Source organism: Notamacropus eugenii, chromosome 1 (genome assembly GCF_028372415.1).
Source record: "Notamacropus eugenii isolate mMacEug1 chromosome 1, mMacEug1.pri_v2, whole genome shotgun sequence".
Classification (NCBI taxonomy): Eukaryota; Metazoa; Chordata; class Mammalia; order Diprotodontia; family Macropodidae; genus Notamacropus; species Notamacropus eugenii.
In genome coordinates this window covers 131,168,015-131,181,077 of record NC_092872.1, presented here as the reverse complement: position 1 = coordinate 131,181,077, position 13,063 = coordinate 131,168,015, and the positions used below count along the sequence as shown (strand labels likewise).

General features: G+C 35.2%; 1 protein-coding gene across 5 annotated transcripts in view; it reads right to left on the bottom strand.

The window, feature by feature from the left end:
- PIAS1 (protein inhibitor of activated STAT 1) overlaps positions 1-13,063 on the bottom strand; it is a 242,001-nt gene that overhangs the window by 36,011 nt on the left and 192,927 nt on the right. For all 5 annotated transcript variants that reach the window (XM_072615000.1, XM_072615018.1, XM_072615027.1 and 2 more), the window contains one exon: positions 5,165-5,270. In XM_072615000.1, the coding sequence (XP_072471101.1) occupies positions 5,165-5,270 (106 nt within the window). The remainder of the gene's footprint in view (positions 1-5,164; positions 5,271-13,063) is intronic.

Sequence of the window (13,063 nt, the reverse complement as noted above, 5' to 3'; positions counted from 1 at the left end):
GGAAATTCTCCTTTATCCGGAAACATGTTCTCACCTGGTTTTACCTGCTTCATTGCTCCTTCTCAGTCTCCCTTGCTGAACTGCATGCCATATCCCACCTCAAAGCACAGGTGGTTCTCTAAGCCTCTTGTACTAGGCTCTCTTCTCTTCCTATGTGTTCAATGATCACCTATACAGAAAGCTCCCAAATCTATATGTCTAATCCTCATCTCTCCTGAACTTCAGTCTCACAGCTGCCAATTGGACATCTCTATCTGAATGTTCCATAGTAATCTAAAACAAAACTTACTCCCACTTCCCCCAATACACTTCTCATCCTAAATTACCTCTATCTGTCAAGGATATCACCATTTTCCTAGTCACCGAGGTTCTCAATCTCAGTCATTATTCAGTTCTTGGCTCTGTCACACACCCCACAGCTTACTGATTCTATCTCCAAAATATCTCTAGTATTCTTATTTCTCCCCTCACATGGCCATCACTCTTATCACACCTCATCTGGACTACTGTAACAGGTTCTTAACCGATTTCCTTGTCTCAAGTATCCATCTAACATATACTCCTCATAGCTGTCAAAACGATCTTAAAGCACAGGTCTGACCACATCATTCTTCTGCTCAAGGAACTCTGGTAGCTTCCTAATGCTTCTAGAAGATGGATTCTTATCTAAGATTCAGGAATTTGTTTTTTAAAAGATATTTTGGTAACTGTTAACTGAATGTATTTTATTTTATGCATGTAAAAACATCTTTCTGAGAAGGCTCAGAGGATGCAGACACAAAAAAGATTAAGAACTCTTGCTGAAGGATAAAACACGAACCTGTCTGTTCAGCATTTAAAGGCCTTATTAATCTATGTCCAGCCTATGATTACTTCCCCTCATGCATTCTACATTCCAGTCAAAATGACTTCCTAACTACACGCCATCACTCAGCTTCGCCTTTGCATAGGCTGTCCCCTATGAGATAGGATCTACAAAAGTGCTCAGCACAGGGCCTGGCACAGAAGACGTGCTATGTAAATGTTCGCCCTCTTCACTCCACCCTCCTCACCTCAGCCTCCTGAGTTCTTGGTCCTCTTCAAGGCTTGGCTCAAGTGCTACCTTCCGTAAAACAACTCTGACCCTCACTGACCTATCTCTGTACAGGGCATTCCCAACCCCCCACACAAAAGAGTGCAGGATCTTCTCATTTTTGTTTCTATGTTCTCAGGGCTTTGCACATAGCAGCCACTTAATGAATGCTTGCTGAGTGAAAGTAAAGTGCTATTCACACAGGCAGTTTTCTAGTTTTTGGTACTCATTTTCCTACTTGAGCTCACTTATTTATAATACTGACTTTCTGCATCAGAGGATGGCAAAAGGGGCTATCTATGTTAATTTCAAGTGGTAATACCAAGTTACATGGTAGGCAAGGTTTGTCTTTGGTGACCCTCCTCAGCACCCTCTAGCATGACCCCTAGATTCCTTTCTGGATCTGACACTCTCTCTATCCCTCCACCCTGGCTCAGGTGGCTACCTTGTTTTTGATTTTTATCTTTGGTTATCTGTCAATTAGTTCCTGGTAAGTTGTTCACTAAAAAAATTAAGGTTTTGGTTAAAAACAAGCTCAAGTGTCCAAAATTCTATGTGTAGTTACATCTTAAGAGGATGATTCCTGAAAACAAATACTTCCTGAATGCAATGGGGTAATCTATTCCAGCATAACTGGTTGAAATTCTAAGATTATATTTAAAGATGCATTCTGTAAGGAGGTGGAGGGAACGCCTGCCCTGGAGCCTTTATTTTCCCTACTAAATGACCACTAGCTTATTAACTCTGTCTCCACAATGCTTTTGCCAGTAGTTGTCAAAATGAGTTCTTGACAGGGTAACCTATGGGTAATCACCATTTATATCTCTGTCCCCAAAATTCTACCACCTTCCTCAAAACAATGAATTAACAACTGATATTCATATAGTGCTCTGTAAAGTTTACAATGTGCTTTACTACTCTGTCCCATCACTGCCTAACTCTTCCCCTACCCTCCTCTTTATGATAGTGCGCATATAGGTAGACTTAGCATACCATCACTGCTTGCTGCTAGCCCTCTGCCTGGCAGCACCTTTAAATACTGCAGATGAGTGACTTAACAGCTCAATTTATAGGCATTACTACCACCACTTCAAATTCAAAATATCCAGTTAAATCACAAAACTTCCTTGAAGTTTTTTTTTCAATAAGTTCTCTATATATGTGAGCACTTATATGTTCCTGATACACTTATAGTGCAATCTGAAAAACATTTATTAAGCACCTTCTGTGTAGAGAATGTGAATCTATGGGTACAAAGGTGAAACAGGTTTTGTGCTTATTTATACTTGTTTGGAATAAGGCACACATACAACTATAATGTAAATTAGAATATGTTAAGAGCATAGTGAAGATTAAAAAGGAAATCATAAAAGATTCGGGGAGGAAGGGATTACTTCTGTTTGGGGGAAAAGAGAAAAGAAAGTAGGAAAGGTTTCATGGCGTCACCTAAGAAAGAAAAATTCCAATGGGAAAATAAAATGTGGAAATCCATTTTAGGAAGGGATAGGCAGGGGAAAGAGTTAGCCTACATAAATGCATGCAGCAGAGAGGGCAGGATGATAGCAAGAAATACTAGTAGTCTAGTCTGGCTTGACTACAGAATGCATAAAGAGAAACAGTGTGAAATAAGGCTGGGAAAGTAGGTTGGAGAAGGACTGGGGAATGCCTTGAATGCTAAGCTAAGGAGTTTATTTATACTTGTAGGCAATGAGAAGCCACAGAAATTTTATGAATAAGGGAGTGATCTAGTCAAGCCTGTGAAGTTGTTTTTAAAAAAATTTTATCTTAATTTTTTTCAAACCACATGCACAAGATGATATGCATTAAAAACATTTCATTTAACTTTGAAATTTAGGTTCCACCTTCCAAAGATAGTATCTACATATATTGGCCAAGAAATCATCCTAGCTGTCAATGTATTTTTCAGACCAGATACTTTACTGCGTCAAGAATTAAGAAAGGTTCCTTTCTCGTAATGGGGGACAGGACAGGATGGAGGGAAATATAGTTAGTCCTATACAACACAACTAGTATGGAAATCATTTGCAAAACTAAACTGATATGGCCTATATTGAACTGCCTGTCTTCCAAGGGGAAGGGGTAGAGAGGGAGGGAGCTAAAGAAGTCGGAACTCAAAGTGTTAGGACCAAATGTAATGTTCTTACCACTGGGTAACAGGAAATACAGGTTAAGGGGTCAAGAAAGCTATCCGGCCCTACAGGACAAAAGAGAAGATGGAGACAAGGGCAGGGAGGGAGGACAGAGGAGAGAGCAGATAGGTCACAGGGGCAATTAGAAAGCTTGGGTCGGGGGGGGGGGAGGGGAAAAAAGGGGAGAAAATTTGTAACCCAAAATTGTGTGAAAATAAATGTTAAAAGTTTAATAAAAAAAAAATAATTATTTGAAATACCTAAAAACTTTGTTATGCTTAAATGTTTATTGAATGGATTAATAAAGCTATTGTTAAATCATCAAAAAAAAAAAAAGGTTCCTTTCTCACTAGACATAATTTTAGTCTTCAGAAGTTAACGTATTTTTATTCTGCCCAAATCAATAAAACAAACAAACCTATGAAAATTATTGTTACCTAAATCTGTAAGAAATTTCCTATGTTCCCTAGATGAACAACAATTTATTTTTGCTACTCTTTGGATAAAGGAGGATTCATGATCAAATCTTAAAAGTTGGAAAAACCCTTAGATGCCATGTAGTCCAACACTTAATAGTCAATCCTTGGACCCCATTATGACACCTCAAAGAGTGCTTAGCTCACAGTAATGGTCTATTAACTTGGACCTTTTCATATTTTATTAACCCTATTTTAATATAACTAGTTTTCTTTGTAATCCACTATTATTTTACGTATTTAAAACATTATGCAGAGTAGGAGTCCATAGGCTTCATCAAATTGCCAAATGGATCTGTGACACAAAAATAGGTTAACAACCTCTGTTCTACATGTAAATGCAATTTAGGTCTAAGTATCATACTTCTTTCCTACCCTCATATGTTAATTCTGTTTTGCTCTTTTCATTTTGAAAGGGATGCTTCTAATTTTTAAAATTCCTCAACATTTCTACATTTTAATTATTTCAATGAAAATTCAGGTTTTAACATAGTAATATATTTAACCCTAGTTGCCAAAACATATTTTCTTTTACTACCTGCATGACTGCTTTCATATACCCCTAACTACATGCTTTCCTTCAGAACATCCCTTCAGCTTAAGAGAGTCTCAAGTTTCCTTTCTTCTTCCTAGTATTTACTTCTCTGTGGATAAGAACTGTGATTTCATTGGTATAGGGAATTAGCAGTGAGGAATTTCCTCAGCCGTTGCAGACTGGCCTCTCACAACTTATAGTCTTAAGAAAGATGGTTGCCTAGAGCACCAAGAGATTGACTGACAAAGCCAGTATGTGTCAGAGGCAGGCTTTGAACCCTAACCTTCCTGCCTCAGGGGCTAACACTCTGCCCACTGTGCAACTGTCTCTTCTTCCTAGGATTCTTAAAATATTTATTTTAGGGTACATTTTGGCAATAACATATTTTTTTAGTGTTCATGGACTAACTATGTAATATAATGCCCATTTTAACTTAATTAAACGATTAAAACAAGAAAAGAAAAACTTCTTGGGCACTTTGTTTTATTCTCTGATGGAAGAAAAGTGGAATAAATGGTTTTAGGTACTCAATGGAGAGATACTCCATAAAGACCTACTCTGATTTCTCTTCACGGTATAGAGATAGCCTAAGGTTCTTGAAAGTTACGCTAGCACAACACAAAAACCAAAATGGAAGGATTAAGTGTAGACCTGGTAACATTCTGCTACCTAAGTACCAAACCAGCTATTTTCAAGGAGGTTTATCACCAGAGGGCTGGTCATAGTACCTTATGCAACCATCTGCAAGGAGGGAGGGCAATCAATTTGTGTCGAATGGGTACTCATGCTGTTAAAATCATAAATCTTTTGAGAACTGAAGGATAACAATCTAATAATGTCAAACAAATTCCTTTAGTTAAGAATATGATACCATTCTAACATTCATGTTTAAAATATTTCATCTTCATGAAAGAGACTGCATAATACATACTTAAAGCTCTAGAATGATCCGGGTTCCTTATTCCCTTTGCTCGTAACCTTTGAAGGAGAACTGTAGAGGACAACTGTTTTACAAGATATACTGCCATAGAATAGTTCTGAAAAACACAAAATATGCAGTAATCAGAGAAATTAGATATGTTTTTCATAAATGCATATTTAAGAATACAAGTTACCAGTCAAATCTTCTGCCCGGATATCTGTTCTGTGCATGTTTTCTTTAAAAAGCTAATTAGTTGAAAGCACCTCTATGAAATGGTTCCCTGATAACTTCGAATGAAATCAGGGAAATATGAGAAGAGAACTGCAATATACAAATTTTTTCTTAGGTTAACAGATACAGTTGAAAAAGATGTCATAAAATTAAAGAGATTGGTTTTGCCTCTCTCAAACCTACCTCTTTAGCTTTCAACTAGTTTTGTATGCTCGTAGGATAAAAGCTGTGAATTAATTACAAATGGAAAGTTCTTCAAGCAAAGGAAGATTTAAGAAGGGATATGAAATAGGAGAGTATACTTAGTTTGGTAGGTGAATGTGGACATATCCAATACTAGCACAGGGAATGCTGAGATGGATATAGGAAAAAGGAATAAAGAAAACAGTAAACTAACATACCGGAAAAAGTTTAGTTTGTTAAATGTAAGAAAAGAAGGCTCAAGTACTAGTAAAGAAGTACAGCTTTCCGAAGAGGGAGAGACAGAACTTTGCGGTACCAGATGCTGAAGAGGAGCTGGCACTTTGAGGAGTAAGAATTATTCTGACTTGAATTATTTGTATTCTTGACAAAAGTAAACATCAAGAAAGGGAAGAAAACTTGACAGTTTTCAAAGTACTCACATATATTTGCACCTCAAAAAATTCCTATAAAATAAGGTTGAAATTATTATAATATATGTAATAGCAGGTAAAGATACAGAGAGGTTAAGAGATTTGCCCAAGGTCACACAACTATTTAACAATAAATCTAGGACTAGAAATCATCTTAAGAGCTTTCTTGAAAAATACATGAATAATTTTGAAAATGAACTTTCTGTTAATAGGCTAGTCACAGATTTAGCTCTGGAAAGACCCCAGTGATCAAACTTAACCCCATCAATCTACACATGAGGAAAATGAAGCCCAGACAATTTAAGTGAAAGGAAAAATGTCACATGGGCTGCGGTAAGCAGCAGAACTTACATATGAACCCAAACATTCTAACTCCAAATATAATGCTTTTTCTATGACAAAAAGCTGCCTCTCAAAGTTAAGGTGTAGATATTCTTTTAAAGGATAATTTTTAGTTAAAAAAAATAGCAGATCTATATTTACGTGAAAAAATAACTATACACATACATCATGTACACAATAAGCCAAAATATTCAAGTATATTAACTTCAACGACCAGATTTCACAATTTACGAATCAGATTCCCATTTGGGCACATGAACACACACAAAATCTAATATACAATTACAAAAGCTTCTTTTGACATTCACCTTAACTATGTTTTTTAATGCTTCAATTACGACAAAAGATAAAGAAATGCTAATTAACACTATAAAATTATTTACTGACAGCTTGAATCTACAGTTAGGAACTTGCTCAAGGTAACCGTTACATAAATCTTCAAAAGCAGATGAAATAAAAACCACAATTACACATTCAATAAAACAGTATGCTTTATCCAGTTGGGACATGTAACTGCAGTGAAGGGGGAAATAAATACTAAATATTAATAAAATGTCATTTGTATTCACAATATAAACCTAATTTTTATTTCCCCATTAACAGGATTTAGTTCACCTACCCACAAAATAATTCTTAAAATGTGACATTATCTTTATTATGAGGAAAAACCATGTTGTTGATCCTTGATTCCCTATAAAATATCTCCAATACTAATGATTTAGTATAGTATTTAGAATACCATATTTATATTGATTTTTGGAACATTTTCTTTATGTTCACATATCTTGTTGTTCATTATTAGAACTTTAAAAATGTCTCCATAATAAAGAAATGCACCCTGTTCTTTCACTGGATGGGTAAGAAAACGTTATATACGTCATCAAATTCATTAATGTTTTGATTGGTTATGAACTTTTAAAAAAATATTTGGCATAAACAGAAGGTTCCCTGGGTGGGCAAGAAAAATGATAATACTTGGAAATGAATGTGGTGATGTAAAAACAAATTAAAAATTAACAAGAAACAAAAACCTCTCCAAAGAACCTAATATGTGCTGCCTTATAAACGAGGGACATTTTGACGCCAATTGATCAACAGTGAAGATACTCTTACCCCAAATAAAATACCTTCCATGAAATAAATAATCTTTGTCTTTAAAGCTGTAAGATTCTTTCAAGGTGAGTAAAGTGTTTTTATTACCTGGAAGGGCCCCACCTTCACTTAAGCAATGGAAAAAGCAAAGATGTTTGAGTAGAAGATACAACTTTGCATCTCAGCTCTAATACTTCCTAGCTATGTTCCGCTGAGTAAATCATTTACCTTCTGTGATTTCAGTAGCCTCACTTGTAACAAGGCTATAATACTTAAATTACCTACCTCATTATGTTGTGAAATTTGGAACACAAATGTGAATTACTATTTTATTCTCTATCCCACATTTGAAAATGCACGTTCACATTTTGATGATACTGAGAAAAAGTCCAATTAAACAATTAATTGTTAAAGTTGGAACTGATATGACTTGACAACATATAGTGGGAGACACTTTTAAAACGTCTGCTGAATTGAACTGACTGGATAAAGAAGAAGGAAGAGTGTAAGAAAATTCTAAGATTTTAAACTGGGGTGCCTGGGAGGAGAGATGGTGGTGCAATTTGGCATTACAGAGTAAAAGTGACCAATTCTTCATGGCCTTTGACCCAGCTATTCCAAAACCAGTTTTATACCCAGGGAGTATTTTGATAGCAATGAAAAAAACCCATATGGGCAAAAATATTCATAGTAGCACTATTTATAATAGCAAAAACAAAAAACTGGAAATAAGTTATATGTACACAATAACTGGAAAACAATTAGATTATGGTATATGAATGCTATTGCGCATCATGAAAAACTACAAGGAATTCAGAGAAATATGGGAGTATATAATGATGTCATACAAAAGAAAAAAAGCAGAGCTCCCCAAATACACGTATCAATAAAAGTGAAAAAAAGTAAAATGGCAACACATCTCAAGTCATATGATAGCCAAAGGTGGCATCAAGTTATTAAACTTCTCTTCTGTTAAAAAGCAGCAAACTATCCAAGCAGAAAATCACATTACATTAACAATTATAATTCCTCTTTAGACAGTTTTGTTCAACTAGTGCTGGGGAAAGGGAAGTGTTTGTGTGTTTTATCAAAACATTAAAAAAAAATCACTTTACCACTCTGAACCTTAATTTCTTCAAGTGTAAAATGAAGGCACTGGGTTTTATTAATAGGTTTTTTCTAACTCTAAATCCTATCAGTGTGCTCCATTAAAATGATCATATGTACAAAATTCCAAAGTAATAAGACAGATAAGTTAGGGAGTGCTGACTCATTACCAAAAATATCTTAGTTTCACTAAAAAATTCACAATTAAAGTTCCTCCAGTACATTTAAAATACAGTTTCATTTAAAAGAAATTTGATTTATAAATCCTCAGGATCATAGCTGATATTTAAAGTAGTGCACGTTGTATCAAGATCATAAAGAAAAAACCAAATTATTTATATGACTCATGAAATGTCAATAGTTTTTGTGACACAACCATTTTGATATCGTGCGCTTCAACAAGTGACTAGGATTTCTCTGTAAAATAATCCATGAATTTTTAAGTGACTACTTTATAATTTCAGTTAACCAAGGGCAAATTTCAAAGTAAAAATCAAACTGGAAGCAGATCTTCTGGCTTCCATAGAAATAAGGCAAAGGACACACAAAATACTGACATCTCTTGTGTTCTCATAAGACTAAGGCCACAAAAATAAAAATTCACATAAAAAAGATGAGGAGTTTCTCTGGAACAGCTAAAATCCAATAAAAATAATATTTCCCATACTCAAGATCAATAGCTCTCTTCTTCATAGTTAATGAAAATGAAAAAAAAAAAGTAAGTCAAACCATTTTAAATCTCTCCACAAGGAAGCTATTATAAAATAATTACATGAAGGCAACGCTGAAACCCAAATAATTCAAAACACTTCAACTAGAAAGAGAAATATGAAATTTATATATCTTAATTGGAAGACTAACTTTACTGGTATCTACCCATCCAAAGAAATATATGAAGATCTAGATAATTATAACTCTAACTTAAAATTTAATTTAGTCCTAAAAGCAAGTTAACTATTTTAGAAGTTAAAATAACTAAGCCAAAATTTAATAAGTTCAAGAAAAAAAGTTGCTGAATATTTTTCATTAGGGTTTATAAAGTTCCATAGGTTATATAAATATTGGCCTAGCCATTAGGCAACTACCAAAAGAGGAAAAAGGTATGGTTTTTCTCATGGGGTGCAAATTTAACATGGGTTAATAGTGTGATATGGCAATGAAAAAACCAACTGGGCTGCAATTAGAGGCACAACTTTCAGAAATATGGAAGTAATAGTTCTGTTGTACTCCTCATTGGTTAGATCATATATGGAATGCTGTGTTTCAGTTTTAAGCAACCATACTTTATGAAAGATGTTGATAAGCTAAAAAGCATTCAGAAGGGCAAGCAGGATGGTGATGAACCTCAAGTTCATGCCATGAGGTTCAGATGAAAGAACTGAGATGCTAGGCTTCAGGTAATGAAAACAGAGCTCTCTTGATGTGGAATGGCCTATTTCAGGAGGCTCCTTATGACCCCTTATCAGAGATTTTTAAGTAAAGTCTTGAAGACTATTTAATGTTAGTTATGATGTAGAGGGTTTTTTTTTTTTAGGTATGAGTTAAGAGTAGACAACCATTAAGGTTCCTTCCAGCTCTGAAATTCTATAATTCTGTTTTACAGTGCAATCTCCAACTCTCACTAAGAGGCTATGCATGATGGTTGACTCAAAACAAAAAGCAATGTTTTTTGGTACTGGAAGCTGAGAATGGGGTGAAGGGTATTTGTGCACAGGTTTAAGAAAACTTTGGTCGTGGTGATTTTCAGTACTCTCTGACACCGGACTCTGTAATGCAGTCAAAATAGTTTTCTCACAGTATTCCATTTCTTGTCTCCACGTTTTTGCATTTGTCACTCCTCAGACCTAAAACGAACACCCTCTTCACCTTCACCTCATAAAATCCCTTCTACATGAAACCTTTCCTAGTTTCATCAATTCCTACTGCCTTTGCATTTATTCTCTTTACGCTTTTTTCAGCACACATTTATTTTTTTAAAATATATTTTTACTGATACTTTGGTACCAGATAGTATCTTTGCCCTCCCCATTCCAGTGAGTCATCCCATATAACAACATTTTAAAGAAAAAGAAAAGGAACAAATCAGAAAAGCTGATCACATCAGAAAAAGTCTGCAAATAGGGGCAGTGTGCCATACTTGTAGACCACCTGTTTATATGAAAGTGGTATGGGGGTACCTTTTGATATTTTTTCTGTGGAGCTATGCTAGGATTTATAATTTTGTGTATATTGTTTTGACTAGTTACTCTCAATCAATAAACATTTATTAAGTCCCTGTTAGGGCCTAGGCACCGTGATACATAAAGAAGTAAAAGGTAACCTCTGTCCTCAAAGCACTTACAGTCTAACAGGGGAAACAACATGCTAACAACTACGTACACACCAGTCTGACTGGAGGGACAGATTCAGGAATGGGATCAACTTATGTAAATGAATATGCTCAGTTCATGTAAATATTTCCATGTTTCTTAATATTTATCATATTTGTCATTTCTTGTAACAGCAATCCCATTACATTCATATAAAACCATGTTTAGCCATTCCTTAATTGATGGGCATCCACTTTGTTTCTGCTTCTTTGCTTTTGCAAACGAATTACTACAACTATTTTGGTATTTATGGGAAAGGTTTTTTTTTTAATTAATGGATTTCTTGGGGAATAAACCTAGTAGTGGAATCTCTGGGTTAAAGAGCATAGATATCTTAGTCATTTTATCTGTATAATTCCAAAGTGCTTTCCAAAATGACTACATTAATTGTGTCATTAATGCAGTATTGTGTCTTTCTTTCCATAATACCTCCAACGCTGACTATTCCCATTTTTTGTTATCTTTGTCAATCTGCAGGGTGAGAAGTAAAACCTCAAGCTTGTTTGGATTTTCATTTCTCTTGTTATTAAATGATTTGGTGTATTTTTTTTTCTTTATGGTTGGAGCATTTTTTTCCCAATTAATTTATTTTAGTTTTCAACATTTACTTCCAAAAGATTTTGAGTTCCAAATTTTCTCCCCATCTCTTACCTCCCCTCACCCCAAAATAGCTTACACTCTGATTCCCTTTCCCCTAATCTTCTTCACCCCTGCACCTTCTCTTATCCCCTTCCCCTTTTATTTTCCTACAGGGTAAGCTATATTTCTACACCCCATTTTCCAGTTGCATGTAAAAACAATTTTTAACATTCATTTTTTAACACTTTTATAAATTCTCTCTCTTCCCTCATTGAGAGGGCAAGTAAGTAATTTGATATAGGCTGTACATGAGCAGTCATACAAAACATTTCAATAATAATAATCATGTTGTGAAAGACTATTTCCCCCCCATCCTACCCACGCCCCCCCACCCCATTAATTCTATTCTCTCCTTTCACCCTATTCCTCCTCAAAAGTGTTTGCTTCTGATCACCCCCCCCCCATCTGCCCTCCCATCTATCATCCCCTTCCCCCTTACTTTCCTGTAGGGTAAGATAGATTTCCATACCCAATTAAGTATGTATGTTATTCCCTCCTTAAGCTAAATCCAATGAGAGTAAGGTTCACTCATTCCCCCTCACCTCCCCTTTCTTCCTCTGTACTGTAAAAGCTTTTTCTTGCCTCTTTTATGTGAGATAATTAACCCCATTCTACCTCTCCCTTTCTCTTCCCAGTAAATTACTCTCTTACCTCTTAATTTAATTTTTTAGATATCATCCCTTCATATTCAACTCACCCTGTGCCCACTGTTTATATACATTTCCTTCAACCATCCTAATACCAAGAAAGGTCTCATGAGTTACAAACACCCTCTTTCCATGTAGGAATGTGAACAGATCAACTTTAATAAGTTCCTTATAATTCTTCTTTCCTGTTTACCTTTTTATACTTTTCTTGAGTCTTGTACTTGAAAGTCAATTTTTCTCTTTAACTCTGGCTTCTCAAGAATGCATTAAAATTCCTCTATGTCACTAATAGTCAAATTTCTTGCCTCATTGATTACACTCAGTTTTGCTGGGTAGATGATTCTTAGTTTTAGTCCTAGCTCCTTTAACCTCTGGGATATCATAATCTAAGCCCTCTGATCCCTTAAGGTAGAAGCTGCTAAATCTTGTGTTATCCTAATTGTGTTCTCACAATATTTGAATTGTTTCTTTCTGGCTGCTTGCAACATTTTCTCCTTGACTTAGGAACTCTGGAATTTGGCTACAATATTCTTAGTAATTTTCCTTTTGGGAGCTTTTACATGAGGAAATCAGTGGATTCTTTCAATTTCTATTTTACCCTCTGGTTCTAGAATATCAGGGCAGTTTTCCTCGATAATTTCTTGAAAGATGACATCTAGGCTCTTTCGTTGATCATGGCTTTCAGGCAGTCCCACAATTTTAAAACTATCTCTCCTGGATCTATTTTCCAGGTCAGTTGTTTTTCCAATGAGATATTTCATATTGTCTTCTATTTTTTCATTCTTTGGTTTTGTTTTATAATTTCTTGATTTCTCATAATCATTAGGTTCCATCTGCTCCACTCTAATTTGTAAGGAATTACTTTCT